General features: G+C 39.4%; 1 protein-coding gene across 11 annotated transcripts in view; it reads left to right on the top strand.

Moving 5' to 3' along the window:
• grip2b (glutamate receptor interacting protein 2b) overlaps nt 1–17,582 on the top strand; it is a 253,256-nt gene that overhangs the window by 222,295 nt on the left and 13,379 nt on the right. For 10 of the 11 annotated variants that reach the window (XM_051415108.1, XM_051415104.1, XM_051415103.1 and 7 more), the window contains exons 10-19: nt 185–340; nt 458–610; nt 709–895; nt 5,505–5,650; nt 8,021–8,101; nt 10,507–10,570; nt 10,973–11,118; nt 12,198–12,342; nt 16,859–16,998; nt 17,208–17,417. In XM_051415108.1, coding sequence (XP_051271068.1) covers nt 185–340; nt 458–610; nt 709–895; nt 5,505–5,650; nt 8,021–8,101; nt 10,507–10,570; nt 10,973–11,118; nt 12,198–12,342; nt 16,859–16,998; nt 17,208–17,417 — 1,428 coding nt within the window. The remainder of the gene's footprint in view (nt 1–184; nt 341–457; nt 611–708; nt 896–5,504; nt 5,651–8,020; nt 8,102–10,506; nt 10,571–10,972; nt 11,119–12,197; nt 12,343–16,858; nt 16,999–17,207; nt 17,418–17,582) is intronic. The other variant, XM_051415105.1, reaches the window with a different exon arrangement.

The following is a 17,582-nucleotide window of genomic DNA, read 5'->3' as shown; positions in this document are numbered from 1 at the left end:
GTTGAGAAATACTGAACGCAATTTTTTCTTCTTCCACAGGGCTCCTTTTAAAGTTAGAATAACTGAGGGTGTTAGACATGTTAAGTTTAGACATGTTAACACACCTTACAGTAAGCTTCTAGGAAATGAATGCAAGTCAAAACACTGTCCTCAAAAATAACACAATCATTTGTTTGTGTTTCAGTGAAGGTTCAGAAGTCGGACCACCCCCACTCCTGGGACCCCTGTGTGAACTACTGTCACCCTCCAAACTCCACCCTCTGCAACACAAGCTCCACCCTCAACAAGTCGTGGACGGCCTCAAATAATAACACCATCAACAACCTCGACTACTGCAAGTGTAAGAACACACTTCCAGACTTCTTTTCTTTAATAATTCTTTAATGGTGATATTCTTTTGCCATGTGTTAGTAAGGAAACAATCAGCATCATCTTTCTTTTCTCTCACTTTTTGCAGCTCTGGTATCTGCTAGTTTCTCTCCCGGCTCTACGACTACATCAGGCCCCAGTAGCCAGAGCTCCAGCACCCTACCCAGGCCTACAGTTCCTATGAGTCCACGTAATTCGCTGCTGAAACGACGGCAGAGGAAGAAAGAGCACAAAAGCTCCTGTAAGCTCCATACGTCTGTTTGTACAATGATATCATTTTTCAGAATTGTCATTAATAATCAAATAATCAACATTGCTTGTGTATCTGTGTGTGTTTAGTGTCTCTGGCGTCCAGTTCGGTGGGTCCAGGTGGTCAGGTAGTTCATGTAGAGACCAGTGAGATCGTCCTAACAGGCGACCCACTCAACGGCTTCGGTGTCCAGCTACAGGGAGGAATATTTGCCACCGAAACACTGTCTGCACCCCCACTTATCCGATTCATAGAGCCCGACAGCTCTGCTGAGAGGTGAGCACACACGTTCTTTAGTTCTTTACCAACCTGTTTACTCTGTGAGGTATAGCCGTTCAACATTGGCAAGAACATACTGAAGTATGAGTTAACAATTGTGAAATTATAGTTTGAAAGTCAAAATGTTGATGATACACAAGCTTGTATGTTGTTTAATGTTGTTTTCTAATGAACTATTGGGTAGTTTAAACATATTTTATCAGGCTATTTTTACTAAAAGCAGGCCGGAAAAATGTGTTGCGATAGTAGTAAAGCTAATGTTATGGCTTTGTGTATGTCTGTACACCCAAACACACACATGTGCGTACATGTACTGACTTTAATGCTTCATAAGCAGCTTTACTTAGCTTTCCTGTGTGTATTTGAATGTCAGTGTTTGTGTGTATGGATGTGTGTGAGACTGAAGTTGGTGGTGTATTAACAGCTCTGCTCGGCTCTGTGTGATGTGTGGGTGTATAAACATTTTTAAGCATTCACTGTATGCACATGAGTGTAGGTGGGGGTTTTCAAATATCGACATGCAAGTGATTGTGTGTTCACAATCCACTGCTGGTTTGCATTGTAATTCATACATATCTGTTCACAACTTCATTTAAGTCTCTGAATTTATGTATCGCATTGTGTGTGTATGTGTGTGTTTACTGATTGATGTTCCCGTTGTATTAACAGCTTCTCTAAGTGCTGGGTGTGTTTCTCCACCCCGAGGCCACACTCCCTTCTCCATTAGCGCCCACACTAACAACACTAATTAGCTAGCTTCCCCTCGCCCACGCTGGAGGAATCGATAAGTTCCTTCCTTCCTGCTTGACAGGGTGAATCCAAATAAACCCCTCCACACAACCCTGAATTACACATAGCCACAATTTATAGTCTCTAAAACCATAAGTCTAGTGCAGGAGTGACCAGCGAGTACATCCTCCTTTCAGGTTTTAGCCTGCACTTATCCTGCATTAGTGCTGCTGGAAGTTTTTTTATAAACGTTATTTAGTATCATTTTAAATATATTGTAGCAGTCCTCATATACTTCTCATTACAACTATTGAATGAATAATTTGCAATATTTCATCTAAACTCTTATATTTTGCTACAAAAGCTAAAGTTTCCAGCAGTGAGCCACTTGCCAGTAGTTGCTGTGTACACCAAAAACCACAAGAAGGCATCTGTGAGGCATGGAGCCATTATCACATTCCACTTTTACAGTTTTTTTGACGGAAATATACAGTGAGTAATTAAATTAGGTAAGATGCTGATAAGTAAAAGAAGGATGCTAAAGAACAGCACAAAGTAACTTTTGCAATGCAAAATGGAACAAAATAGCAAGGAATGATGCGTTACCTTTAATGCCAAATTTACGATAAGATATTAGCAATTAAGAATTGGTTGTAGATAATGTTTCAACAAGTACACAGTGCTTTTAGTAGCAATGACCAGCTTAAGTACCAGATTCTTTAAGGGAGTTTGGTGACAGATCATTAACTGCTACACTTACACTTGTGGCCTATACTTGTGCTCACTCAGGGATGCTGAGCTGAGGGAGCACGGACACAGACAGACCTCTGCATTTATCTATACTCGTCCTGACTGTTCCAGTTCAGAACCGGTTCCAAATTGTCCAGTCCATCGGAAACGGATGCCTCTGAGATTATAAATTCCTTTTATAAATAAAAATAAATAATATAAATACATTTTTCTGACAGTTGTGCATCGCGAAACAATGTCGCTAAACTCATTCGTCAACACTACGGAAAACTTGCGACAGGAATAAACGGTCCAAAGCGCGCCTTCATGTCACGAAGCAACCCAGATTACTAGAACTGTATTCTTTTTCTACACTGTGTTAAGCGAAAGAGATAATAATACAGTTGCGTTGACGATAAAAACCTAAAAACTGACCAGGAAGCAAAAAGGAGGATTAAAGAGCATTCTTCAAACTGTACAAAAAGAAAGAAAAGAGAGAAACGGGAAAGAAGACACATTAACTGGTAAATCCTGAACTCAAAATGGGAAAGCGAGGTGACAGTGAGAGAGGGCCATTTAATCCTCAGTAGATCATAATGAAGATGACTGTATATTAATTCAGGTCACCCACTCGTAGCTTAATGGAGGATATAACAACTGTGTGTATGTGTGGGTGTGTGTGTCGTATTCATACAAGTGGAAATTCTAAGTGCTCTGAAAATCCAAAGGGTAGCAACTGCATGAAGGTGAGGCCCAGTTAAAGTGAGACAGATCACTTCATCTTCATTTTATCCTGTCAGAAGTTTCCTTGGTGCAGAAACTGCTGTTGATTTTTGACCCTTACGCCAAACAAAACGGCAGTAACAATCACATTATCTACTTTTCCCCATTAATTCATTATAGCAGCAAAGTTTCACTGGGTGCACAGAACAGTGCAGAGGGTTGGTCTACATGTGCCAGGCAGCTCAGTCTGACTAATGTTCCACCTTACTATAATCTTCCTGCCTAGATCGTGGTTATTTTTAATTTGTGTTGTGCAGTTCGGACACACAGACAATGAGGTTTTCATCTGCCATTGATCGCAAGTCAAATCATCTGAATATAAGGTCAAAGTTGAAATTGTTTGACTATGAGTGGAGCAGCAAGACATCCAAGGGCCATGCTATGCCAAAGGACAGCACTGCCGCAAGGTTCAGCATCTTCACGTTTTACATTGCACATCAATGGTTCCTGTCGATGTCGAGTGAATGCTACATCGAGTGAGGGTAGCACTGCTGTAGTACTACTTAGTTTGTTCATGGGCCAACAAATCTCATTTGGTCAAAAGCATCTGCCAAAAGAATAAATGTAAATGCAATTACCAAAAACAGCCATTAAAAAATTGCATTACCAGGAAAAACAATTACAGCAAGCAAAACAAGCACACTATGATTTATGAGATTTGTGCAGTAATTATTTTTGTAACATTCATAACATTAAGAAAATTGCTTGCTTTTTGCCCAACAGCAAGCCTGTAACCAGAAATACAGGCTTGCTGTTGGTTCTGCTCTCTGTTTTTGAACATGGTTGACTTCCACCTGAATGGGGAAAAAAAACAGCAAAAGTGCCCTCTTGGATGCCGCTCTGGTAGATAAAACATGATCAATTGCCCTCTAGGTTGCCCTTCCACTGGACAAAATGCTTGGCTGCCCTACATGCCAGAAAATGAGTTCTCTCTACGTGCCTCTAAATGGTTAACGAGTTAGTACTGTTGTTCCCTGTGTGGTTTTTATTCCAGAGGTGTAGTAGTTAGTCTGAGTCACATAATTTAACATGTTTAATCCCATCACCACTTTCTGCATGTTGCTGTCCTGCCACATGCAGCCTCTGCCCCTCAGAAAGCCTGAGTCCATCACTGTATTGTGCATTAGTTTAATTAGGACATATGTTAGTGGTTTGTGCATTTGTTGCAGTTTAACAGTTGTGAGCTACATTAAATACACATAAAAAGTCAAGCCCTCTGTTTACCGCAGAGCTTAAATAGTTAGCAAACTGTCTAGCTTTAAACAGAACTTGTTGAAGACTTTATATTGTTCTTTGTGTGTCTGGTGATTCTAAGCTTGTTTACGCAAACCTTGTCACAAATACTGCCATGTATAAGTGGAGTGACTTGAAAATGAAATGCAGTCTGAAAGGCTAAGCTTCTAAAATTGCTTGAATTCACAGGCCAATATCAAAGGACCGAATGACTCCTTCATAATATACCTCTATTTTGCCAAGGAAAGGTATTTACATGATTCATGACTTTAATAGTCAGCGCTAATATGCTTTGCTTTCGTTCCAGCGCTGATTTATGTAGTGAGGAGCCAGGATTGGGGGTTTCCAAATGGTGGTTGTTTGGGAAATAGAAATCTTTAATATCTAAACAGCAGCTTTGGAAGCTACGGTAGCTAAAATTAATGTGATATGTAACACAGCAGGGAGTCTGAAGCTCCTTCTGGTGTCATCTGTCTTTGTAAAGTGAATTAAAGGAAAAACACATCCCAGGTAGGGGGCTGATGATTAGTACACCTACATGATTGAGTTTTTCTTTCCCCTTTGGGAGCATTTTAACCCTGCAGGTAATCGTATTGAAATAGGCACAGAAAATAGCTACATAATCGTGTTTTATTTCAGGGTGTGGAAATATGATGTAATGTACACACTTGAGAAAGAAGTTGGATGTATTTGGAAACTTTCCTCTTCCTCTGCTTGACAAACCTGATGGTTCCTAATTGATCTCATCTATTAATGACTTCATAAAGTTTGGACTTAGATGAACCCAAATTTTAGGCCCAAAACCGATCACAGTCCAATCAGAAAAAATGTTTCTTTAAAAAACAATCTCATACTCTGCCTATGTGGAGCCATAGTGAAACCAGAACTTCCAGATTCCGTTCAGAATTAGGAAAACCTCATTCAAAATCACATTTATAACCCAAAACACTGAAAATCCAGCCCTGAAATCAAAGGACAGAAACTGTTAAATTGGCTGCGTACTGTAGCTGTAGTTTGATGAAAGCAGGGTTCAGGCATCAAAGCACTGAAACTGTAAAACATAGTGATGTTTAAGCAGTAAATATCCAATGTTTCAGTCTTTCTGACATCACCATGGTAACTCCTGTTGTAGGTGTGGACTGCTGCAGGTCGGAGATCGCCTCTTGTCAATCAATGGAATCCCCACGGAAGATGGAACACTAGAGGAGGCCAATCAGCTGCTCCGAGATGCGGCGCTGACCAATAAGGTCACATTGGAGATCGAATTCGATGTAGCAGGTGTGTGACATTCACAAAAAGTTCAACATTTCTCCCCCTGGTATCATTACACTGATATATCTTCACAAGATTTCTACCATAATTAACTGACTTAGTACTCTCTATTGTGACAGTGAGACTTTATTATAGCACATGTCAACTATGGGATGTTGTAAATGGTGTCTGACACCTGTTGATGCTGACACATGCTGATGTGTGCCTCATTACTGAGGGTTAGAAACATTTTATATAGCAGCTGCTATACACGGTACATTCTTTATTAGCGAGCAATTAGCAGTTTTGTCACAGAATGTACTTGCACAGACAGGATGTACTGGTCATACTCAATTGCTGAGAGCTTTTGACTGTGCAGGCAGGGGTGGACAGAATAATTACAGCTCTTCCCTGAGGGGCATGGCCCCATCTACATGCTTTTAACCCCATGAAAATGTAACAACCACAAGGATAACCTACAAGCTCAAAGCTGCGTATTACTGTTCTGATTTCTATGTTGAAGAAAATTCAGATCCCATTGGATTCTGAAATAAGTTTCTGAACTCAAACTCAAACAGATTAAAATCTAGCCATGGTTTTGAAAGGTGAAATTAATATTGTATAATTGAATTTGTTTTTAAGTGAATCTGCGGATTTTCTAACATTTAATGGGTGGGAAGGAACAGCCTGGTGTTTTTCATTACTTTTACTGGTTAGCTTTTGAATGATCATTCCAAGAGAAAACTTCACTTGACCTTGTTTTGTTAAAGTTTCTTTACAGGTTCCCTGTGGAATTTCCTTGCAAAGAAAAGTTATGTTTACATTCAATGATACTAACCAAAACACACTGTGTGTATCCTTGAGCCATGACAAATGTATTGAATGCATTTACTTCCTCATAAACATTGTAAAGCCATTTTTTTTCACCTGCTAGCAGTCTTCCTCTCCGCTGTCTTTTCTAGTGCATTGCAGCATACCTTGGCATGTTACTGAAACATGTAGATCAGTGGAATAGTGTGACAACACTGGCAGCGGTGTGTATCGCGTCACCGGTGTGTGTTAGCGTGCATGTGGATCTTTATGTGCTTGCACAAGAAAAACAAAATGGCGACCCCATGCATAGAGAAGCAGCTCCATCGTGCTACTAGAGGTCAAAACTCCCCGGGGAACTTTTATGAGTGAGAATGCTCGACTCAAAGGAGGCTCCTCAAACTGTAGATGCACTTTAGAAAACAATATACATCCACCCTTTAAATAAAATTATTATTATCCCAAGACATTAAAAAAAGTTCAGTCATGGAACTCTCTCATTCTACACTAGAATGAATGGATTTATATTTGGTTGATTAGTTTTATTAATGTGGTTGCATCCATTTAATAACACAATAAACTGTTAAATACATAGTTCACTTTAGTTACTGAGAACATTGGGTCTGTGGACTGAAACAACCAACATTAACTGTCAACAATGAACTTCTATGAAATCATTAAACACTTTTTTTTTCCTTTTATATAGTTTTGCAAAAACTTTCAGAATCAACATTTTTAACTTATGATCACACTATGAGAGGCTTGGGTTTTATTTCACTTGATTTCAGCAGTATAGTACATTATGTTTTTCCACTGTTTTGGATTTGCCTTTCATGAGGTTGCATCATTTAATGAGTTATCGCAGCCAGAAAGTAATTCTGAAATTAGCATTCGTACTATAAACAGAGAGAAATTAGAATGATTTCTTACCCTATCATTAACCCCAAGATTCGATGCAACCAACTCCCAAATATAATATTAAGACTTTTACTCCTGAAGTCTTTCAAAATAAGTGAGGCAGTTCTGAATGGAATAGACTCATCATCCACTTTCTGTAGCTGTCAGGCACAACACTGATGAAATTAAATCACAGGGAAATCTGACTGATGAAGAGCTAATGGTGCAAAAATGTTCATTGCCAAATTTTTTATGTTTTTATTCAGATTATCTGAGTCTTTTCTCGCTCAGCTCTTGAGGAAACAGAAGAACATGTTTGCAGTGTCAGTGAATAATAAGAGCTTCTTGGTGAGTTTGAAGGAGTCTGAAGTGAGGAGCTGATCCAAACAGCTCGTTAAAACGTCTTAAGTGGTTGCTCTGCTCACAACTTGCACTCGCCATGTTTATGCCTGGACGTGGAGTTGTTTTACTGGTGGAATTATTATTATGACTCATGCAGGCAAACACTGAGGATTTGAAGCTGCTGTTTGCCCCAGAGAAGAGCAATTCAGAGGAGATAAGAGCAAGAGCTAAATGCCTTGTAATTACAAATGTTAAGCGGGCTGAGAAGAATTATTTGTTGCTTTTTTTTAATATTAATGGCTTTTCTGCGTGTGTTTAACACTGTGTGTCTGTGTGCTTGTATCACAGAGTCTGTGGTGCCTAGTAGTGGCACTTTCCACGTCAAACTGCCGAAGAAAAGAGGAGTGGAGTTGGGGCTCACCATCAGTGGTAGGAGCACTCAAACATTGTTCATATAATCTATGCTTTGTTAAAGGCTGCTGGCAGAATGTTTAAATGTCATGAGACCACTATGTGCTTCTTCAGAAACACACTCACACACACGTATACACATGTATTTGTCAGGGTAACTGTAGCCTGCAGGAAAGCTTAGCTATAAACATCGACAATGTTTATACAATGGTATAGATACCAGGCCACACACAATTTTTCACATTTCCTGTGGCCTGCCACAGTTTTATAATGAACCGAGAATACTTTTACACTTCTCTCTATCACTCTCACTCACAGTAAGTATCCTCGATCGATCGAATTAACCAGTGGACAATCTCCCCTCGTTCTGCCCCGCCAGTCCAGTGACAATTGCACATGCTCTGCAGAGAAGCACCCCCTCCCCACGCAGCTTACCTGCTGCTTTAAAAAGTGGAATCACGGGTGATAAAAATGTGCTTAAACATGACTTGTAATTTTTGGCTGACTTTTTAAAACATACTGCGGAAGAAAGTCAGCTATACCAACAAACTGGTGTGTGTGTGTGTGTGTGTGTGTGTGTGTGTGTGTGTGTGTGTGTGTGGGAGAGAGAGAGAGAGAGAGAGAGAGAGAGAGAGACCCAGACCAGAGTAGGTAGATAGAGTAGGTCTGTGTGGAAAAGAGTAGGGAGGGGAAAAGCAAGGTGAGCAGATTAAAGTAGTTTGTGAGTTAAGTAGTTAATTAACTAAATAAGAAAACAATATATTAGAAAGAGGATTACTGTTTTTGTAATGTTCAAGTGTTTTAACAAAGGACTGTATGTTTTAATACATGGGATGTATTCTTTCATTTTTGTTTTTTACTGAATTGGTATCGTGAATCGTGGAATTTAACTCGTATTGGTATCGGCTACTAACTTTCTGGTATGATGATGACATCCCTACTGTGCAGCTCCATGAAGAAATGATTTTCCCAGTGGAACAATTTGAGTGGCCTGCACAGAGCTCTGACCTCAACCCCATCACGAGTCAGGCCCAATCACCCAACCTCAGTGCCCATTCTCACTGACGCTGCTGCAGCTAAATGGGAGCAAATTCCTGCTGCCAGGTTCCTAAAACCTTTGTTCATCTCATTCCAAAAGCATTGGCAACAATCTACTGCTATAACAGCCTCCAATGACATCAATGACCATCACATATGATTGTCATGTTCGGATGCACACATTACTGTAAATGGGTGTCCACATATTTTTGTCCTTATAGTGTTGACAACCATGGATTATATGAAGTTTTTTGCAAAATGTAGAACTTGATTTTGGGCAATTGCCAAAATGTCATGCAGAAAGATCTATGTATTTTAAACAAAGTGGAACCAATCTATAATGCTGTTATTGTTTGGTCCAATAAACAGCTTTATTGTGATGATTGATAAAGTTATTAATTCACTGTAAAGCTTTAGTGCTGCTGTCAAGAGAGTGAGTAACACACTACAGTCAGAATGACCTACATTCAATGTTTAATTATTATTAATCTGGAATGTGTGTATACTTTAGTGTGCCAATATACACTGTGTCATTTAAAGAAGCATGAGCTCAGTAGCAGGTAGACTGCTGAACTTGGCATATTTTTAAATATTTGGAGTAAAGTCTAAATACTTCAGAGGGTATTACAGAGATTGAGACTGGCTGAGATCGTGTGAAAGCGTTCACACTCTCTGGTCTCTCTGTTTCATTTCAATTAAGCAGCCCCAGGCCAGTCCAGAGTATACTGCACAGTTACTTACTTGCTTAAATGTGTTAAACTAAAATAATGTCGAACTGGAGGTTGCCTGGGAACGGTGTAACCTTCCTGATTAAATAAAAGCTTTAATTAAGTGAAGTGTTTTGGAAGAAAAAGGTAATCCCTAACAATTTGATATAAAAGTAAAATATTACTGGTGTATGGATAGTGTTTGTATGCACCAAAATGAATATTACATTAGTTTCACTGAACAGTGCCACTGTATGAATCACAGGCTATGCTGTGGCTGTCTCTGAGGCAGCGAATGGTGCAATGGTGCCATCTTCTGAATGGAAGAGTTCATTGCTGAAAGTCAGCCTACAGGGCAAAAACATCAAACCATTTTCAGCCTCAGTCTCAGTGTCCGTTCAGGAGTTTAGAGTTGTGATGAATGCAACTACGTTTAATGTTTTATTTAAAGAATGATTTAGTACAGATTTACCATCCTTCCTTCCATTTCCTCCAAATGAATAAAACTTGATAATGTAATTACTGTTATTGTGTTACTGTGACAGTTATTGCTTTTTTATTATCATTATTATTAATGATTTTATTATTCTTATTATTCTTATTTGACAGCAATGTTATATATACGTACTTTTGTCTTGTTACTGCTGCTGCTAAGTGTGATGTCATCTCCTTCCACAGCCAGTAAGAAGCCAGGAGAGCCCCTCATCATTTCTGACATCAAGAAGGGCAGCATGGCCCACAGGTATCTTACAACGTCTTTATATAATATTCCTCTGTCCGTGTAACTTGTGAGTTTTTTCTCGTGCCTCCATTTATCTCTTCTAATGTATGTAGTGAAGTCCAACTCTGTTGTTAAGAATGTCATACATAATATGTACAAGAAAATTCACAATTCTTTATTACTACTTTAATGTATTACTATATTATCAGTATATATATACTTACTTATTACAAGTGCTGCCTCATACTGAGCAAGATAGTCAGCTTGTTGTTTAATAGGTTCGTTCCACTCTGGTAAGTACACTGCGGGTTCTGTGAGTACAGTTTGGCAGAAAGTTGACGAAGGACACTGTCATATAACCATGAAATCTGGTTCTGCCTTTATGTCTCTGTCACTTTCTTTCTCTCTCTTTCTCTCCTTCAGAACAGGAACATTGGAGCCTGGTGATAAGCTGTTGGCCATCGACAACATCAGACTGGAGAACTGTTCCAGAGACGATGCGGAGCAAATCCTCCAGCAGTGTGAGGAACTGGTCAAACTAAAGATACGAAAAGACGAAGACAACTCAGGTATATATGCAAGTTAGGTGGTAAAGTAGAGGCTTCTGGACTTTGTTGTTGAAACACATTTTCTGATTTGTTTTATTTGATTGAATAATGTTCATCAGCTCAGCATCAGGCATCAGTTCAGGGAGCTGCACTAGCAGTGTTTGACCACTGGGTGGTGCTGCTGGCCAACTCATGGACTTAAGTTGCTGCTCTGAAAAGGTCATTCAAGATGCATCTTTATGGATTTATTGGGGAAAGAGAAACTATTGGAAATGGGAACGAATAAATCCAGGATGAAACAGTAACAGTTATTATACAACCAAAAAAAAGGAACAAATAAAGAAAACCTGCTGGTGTAGTGGTCTAATACCATGAACAACATGTAGCATCCTTGATTTTGTAAGTCTTAAAACAGGATCGTTGTGCTCAGTGACAGAGCTTGGGTTTGTGTGATTCTGAATAATGGATGCATCCAAGTCACCAAGACATGTCACCCTGTTCCACTGTGTTTTGATATGATGTGAAAAAATACACACTCACACACAAACACAGGAAGAGATTGTGTAATCGTGCTATTATGACTCAGAAGGTATATTCACATGCAAGCACACACACACACACACACACACACACACACAAACACACACACCCCTATACATACACATACAGGGAGTAAAATGCAGAGATTATATGTTCATGGTACATGATGACAAGGCAGTCTTCTCACTGGTTACCATGGAAACTGTGTTCTTCCTCACTACTGTTGTCTTGACAAGAGTTTTGACCTACTTCTTGAAAGAATTGTGAGTGTGTGTGTGTGTGTGTGTGTGTGTGTGTGTGTGTGTGTGTGTGTGTGTGTGTGTGTGTGTGTGTGTGTGTGTGTGTGTGTGTGTGTGTGTGCGCAAACATTACAAATTAACAGGTAATGTGATGCAGTATCACCTAGTAAACTAAAGTGTTTTAGTGTGTGTGTGTGTGTGTGTGTGTGTGTGTGTGTGTGTGTGTGTGTGTCAGATGAGAAACATACGTCATGCAGTATCATCTGCTCCTTGGAACTGAAACATTAGAATAACCTGTGTGTGTCTGTGTGTGTGTATCAGATGAGCAGGAGACGTCTGGCAGCATCATCTACACAGTGGAGCTGAAGCGGTACGGAGGCCCTCTGGGTATCACCATCTCAGGCACTGAGGAGCCTTTTGACCCCATCACTATATCCGGCCTAACCAAGAGAGGCCTGGCCGAGAGGTACATGCTCACTTTCTCGCTGGCACACACACACACACACACACACACACACACACACACACACACACACACACACACACACACACTTCGTTTTGTAAATCTAGGTTACCAGTTTGAGTTGTGGAGCATTAAGAAATGCACTGCAGCTGGAGAGTTTTAGATTGTTCTGTTTTTACATATTGTAATATTTTGTCTGTACAGGAGAGAAATAAATAAATTACACAAAATCCTGTGAGATATGTTGGCATCGTTTCGACATGTTTTGACATGTAAGCAAGTTACTCCAAAATAAAAGACAGATGATGAGAATCAGATGGGAAAATTAGGTGAGGCCGGCAAAGAATAATATTAATGGTAGATTGCATTACCACCCATAGTTAAAACCGGACGGTGTTACGTTACTCCCTCACACAAGGAAAAAAACAACGAGACTAATAATTAAATAGTTGCATAAAATAATATACACTAAATAATTATATTAATATATTTGTATTCCTTTATTTACAATCATTGCCTATAGCAAAATATTATTGTGTGTTTAGTTTTGCCATCCTGTTGTTCCATTGGTCTGCCATCTATAACTATACTCTTTTAGACATGAGTGGTTTATGACACAATGTAAACCACGTTCTGTCTGTTAACTGAATGGCTATAAAAAGTTCTGCATCATCATGGTTGATAAGCATTTTCTGGCCATTTGAAATCACCAAAATATCTTATTTATAATTGTGCCTCATCTGCATTCAAAGCACCAAACATGTAAAGAATTACACTCCAACACAATTTGTGCACCATCAGTAGTGCTGATGAACCAGTATGAGTCGTCATTCGCTGTCAGTTTGGGCCTGCACAACATCCTACACAACATCAAACAACTCACCTTCAGCTCCACTGGGGCTTTACAAGAGATGTTATGTGGGTGTACATTATGTTCTTTGTTGGGCAGGTGAGCTCACGCTGCCAATCTACACAGCAAGTAGGAACACTTTGTCCCTTCATACAAACCTTGTTCTACTGTGTGGATTAGGCACGTACAAGTTTTAAATTTATGTCTACAGTCAGCATAAAACATATTTAAACATCACTTTTTCATTATTTCATATTTAGAGTGGTTAGTGAATTTACCAGTAGAAACATGTGATTCCTAAAAACCCTCAGGTTATCTTTTGCAACATAGGTTTTCCTCTGTGGAGGTTTGTGTTGGCTGCAGTTCAAAATTTCCACAGCATCATGTTTCACTGTGTCTCACTGGGTGGCGGTTGGATCTATTAACATCTTTGAAGTTTTTGTTGGATTTAATTCTGTAAATTACGTCTCCAAGGCTTTTCAGTACTTAACAGAGTACTTAATTCTGTATGTACTGATTGATTAGTTCAATCTGGGAAACCATTTATGTATAAAGTCTTTTGGTTTAATTAAGGGCCATAGAATTAAAAGTGTCTCAATTAAACTTAGTTTCTGAACATGTAGACACATATATACATATTGTCTATCCACCTAATTAGCTCTGGTTTTTGAACCGGTTCTGCTCAAGATTCTTGGAAATTTGGCGCTATCTAGCGAACCAGCCAGCATTTCCACCAGTTTTGAGCTGAGCCATTTTAATCAAGGCTTTGTGCGTCATCAACAGATGTTGCACACATTGTTGCACAACGCGCAACAACCTGTACAATATGACACGCCTACTTTGGGTTCCAAGGCGAAACTGGTATTTGTTCTGTTTCCTTTTTTCTGAAGCACAGGATATTTTTCATGTCTGTGCTTGCATTACATGTTACATAAACCCAATGGTCACAAACCTTAAAAGAGTCCGAAACGATATATTGTGAATATAATCAAAACCGGGATAAGACTCATGAACAGGATTAGGGATGTCACAAGAAGTGATACTTCGGTACCAATTCAATGACAAAATGTAGAAAACTTGATGATACTTGCTTTTCTACAGTACCTTATTACAAAGGATGCAAAACTTTTGTGCATAGTGCTCTGTCGTCTCTGCTGTGTGTGCGTGCACTTTCTTAATGCAGTGCAGATCTACCTGTATTATTAGGGAAAATACAGTAATATTGGATCCAGACTCTGTATCAGCAGATATTAAAGGAGGATGAAACTTTGGGACATTTTTACCATGGTATTGAATTGGTATCGAAAATTGTGGAATTTGGCTGGTTTTGGTATCGACTACTACATTTCTGGTATTGTGACATCCATAATCCAGATTCAGTCAGGCAGTTGATAGTTAGACAAAAGAAAACCACCCTGACAGTGTGAACCATTTTTCCATCCGTGGTTAGAATAACAATTATCCTCTTTGGTGTCAAAGGTCTTGACTGTGGATCAAGGGTCATGACCTTTTTTCTTTTTTGTCACCTGGGAGCAGAAGCTGATTTAGAACCAATACAGCTAGAATGGTAAATCCTATTCAAAACAAAGCTTTGTCTGAAGTAAGTATTATGTCCGCCATGCCTAAGCCTGGAGGGGATCATGAGTTTTGTTGTGTATGCGCGCATGTATGTATCAACATCCTAATTTTCACACCGGACTAGTGATGCACAGATTAACAGTGGATGGATCACAGGTGGGTGAATCAGGATGAAGCGAGACGCTTCCAGCAGTGTAACTTCATTGATTATTTAAATCTACAGACACGCCGATGTTCCTCGTTCTTGTACACATCCAAAAGGTCACACACACAATTCAGATTCATACAGCGAAATTGTTTGGAGTAAAGCAGCCGTCCTCCTGATAAATCCTCAACTCCATCAGAGCTGTCTAAAAAAAGTTATTTCAGAAGCTAAAAGTTTAATTCAGTTTTTTCTGTCCTATCAAGTTCATAACTACAGCTTTTTGCTAGCTTTTGCCACTTAAATATTAAACAGTATTTTCTGCAGTGACATAACTTTGCACATTTGAAATCACTGAAATCTCTAATCACTCAAAAAATCTTTAAAACACTCATACATCAATGCAACACACAATAAAGAAACCAGAATTTAACAGGCAGTATAGCCTATACACGGACTAAATAAGAGATAATAATTTGTTTGGGTGAGTGGCGGATAGAGGATTTGTGTGCACGTGAATTCGGATGACATCAGAGACGTGCTGCACATCACTACCCTAGACACACTTGGTGGAGATCTGCACAGATGAAGGAACCGGCTTATGTTGCCTTATTTAGTCCTCCCCAACAGTGGGGTAAAAACCTTATTAGGAGAAATAGTAGAGGACGCCTTGGGCAATAAATAGAGGGATTCCCCACCAGCAGCAGTGTGCAGCAGGTGCAATGTGACATGGAGTGATGACAGATGAGATAATGAGAAACATGATGCATGGAGAGATGGGAGAGCAGCTAGTGTCCACAGCAACAAGAACAGAGGATGACATAATGGTTTTCCTGAGTCATAACTGTCCACTGGTGAATTCAGCTTACATCCGGTCCACCACACAACATTTCAAAATAAAATGTCAGCTTATAATGGGCTCACGTGTTATTCCACCAAAACACACCCAGGGAGACAGTTTACTGCTTACCCTGCCCCACTTCCACACACCCACACTCTGTGACCCCATTTCTTAGGAGTTTGTGATGTAATTGTTCTACTTCCTGTCCTAAACTGTTGTCGATAAAGCACTTTGCCTCAGACCTCTTGGCTAAAAGCACTCTATAAATAAACTTTCAAGCTCAGCTTGACACAGAAGAAAGTGCAGGAATACAGTTGATATCAACATCAGATATATCTAGGTAGCTGGTGAAAAGTGTTCACACCGACCCAGTTTTTCTTTGAGCTGTTTGAGTGCTTTAGTTTCTATTAACTTGGTTTGATAAAATCAAGAAAACCATCTCTCTCAAAAACACACACTAAAGTAAATACGTTATATGGGTCTGTGAGTGTGTGTGTGTGTGTGTGTGTGAGAGAGAGATAAGAGCTTAAAATACATTTCTCTATCAAAGTAGGCTGCAGATAAAGGACTGTTCACTGCCAGTGATAGTGGGATGAAAGGGAGCCGGTATTATTCATTCCAGTGTCACCTTGTTGTGACCCTATAGTAGTCATGTGGTTGTTTACATGAATTTTGTTTAAACAGTACTGACCTTAAATTAAATTCCCAAACCAAAATCTGATCTGTAAACAATGACAGTGTCACTGTGGCACCGAATGTTTCAGCATCTAGCTTGTATCCAATACTGTTGTTTTTTGAAGGAAATATGATAAGGTTAAAGATATATCATGGTTTCAGTAGCCTATTGAAATCTGGCTTTTATAGAACTGCATTGTAAGTTCACACAAATGACAGAAAAAAGCAGAATTTGTCTGCACAAATGTGCTGAACAGAAATGTACAGTTTACATCATCGTGTTCCTTTAGAGCTCTGGTTTTAGTCTACATTATTTATTTAACTCTGTCCACCTCATGTCTCATAGTAATCTTTTCCTCTGTGTGCATAGTGCTGAATTATACATTACTCTGTGTGCATGTGTGTGTGAATGTGTGTTTTCATGTGTGTCCAGGACAGGGGCTATTCACGTAGGTGATCGGATCCTGGCTATCAACAGCGTCAGTTTGAAAGGCAAGCCCCTGAGTGAAGCCATCCACCTGCTGCAGATGGCTGGAGAGACGGTCACCCTCAAGATAAAAAAACAGCTTGACAGTAAGTATTAAAACTGTTTATTATAACTTTGCACTAGTCAAAGATTCTGTTGTATTTTTATCAATATTTGCCCCTTGTGTTGCCTTGCAATCTTTGTATTCGATAAATTGCCAATCCAGAGAAAATCAATTTTATCTGTAAACAGGCTTATTGTGTCAAGATTTCCCTTACCATTTGATAATCAATTCATAAGACAAACCCAATTTCAGCTTTTTCTCTCCAAGATTTAGAGGAGAGGAAGGCAGCAGAGGTAGAGGACACAACAGAGAATGAGCTCAGTGACACTGAGGAGGATGATTTGACAGACAGCCAACAAACAAATAAGCTGTCAGAGCTTTACTCCACAACAATACCCAGTGTCGACTCTGCCATGGAGTCATGGGACGGCTCAGGGATGGACGCCGGCTATGGCAGCCAGGGTAAGTTTTAGATAAAGACATGCAAGTGGTGAAAGGCCAACATGACCATACACAGCAAAACTTATTTAGAGTAACTTTAAAAAGTTTGATGGATCAAAATTAATGGAAACTTTTGTATTTTTTATATTTTAGTGAAGAAAAATCCCAAATCCGAATGGTTCTATC

The sequence above is a fragment of the Dicentrarchus labrax genome, unplaced genomic scaffold (assembly GCF_905237075.1).
Source record: "Dicentrarchus labrax unplaced genomic scaffold, dlabrax2021, whole genome shotgun sequence".
Taxonomy (NCBI): Eukaryota; Metazoa; Chordata; class Actinopteri; family Moronidae; genus Dicentrarchus; species Dicentrarchus labrax.
Note: the sequence above shows the minus strand (reverse complement) of the source record. Positions and strands in the feature narration are given on the sequence as shown.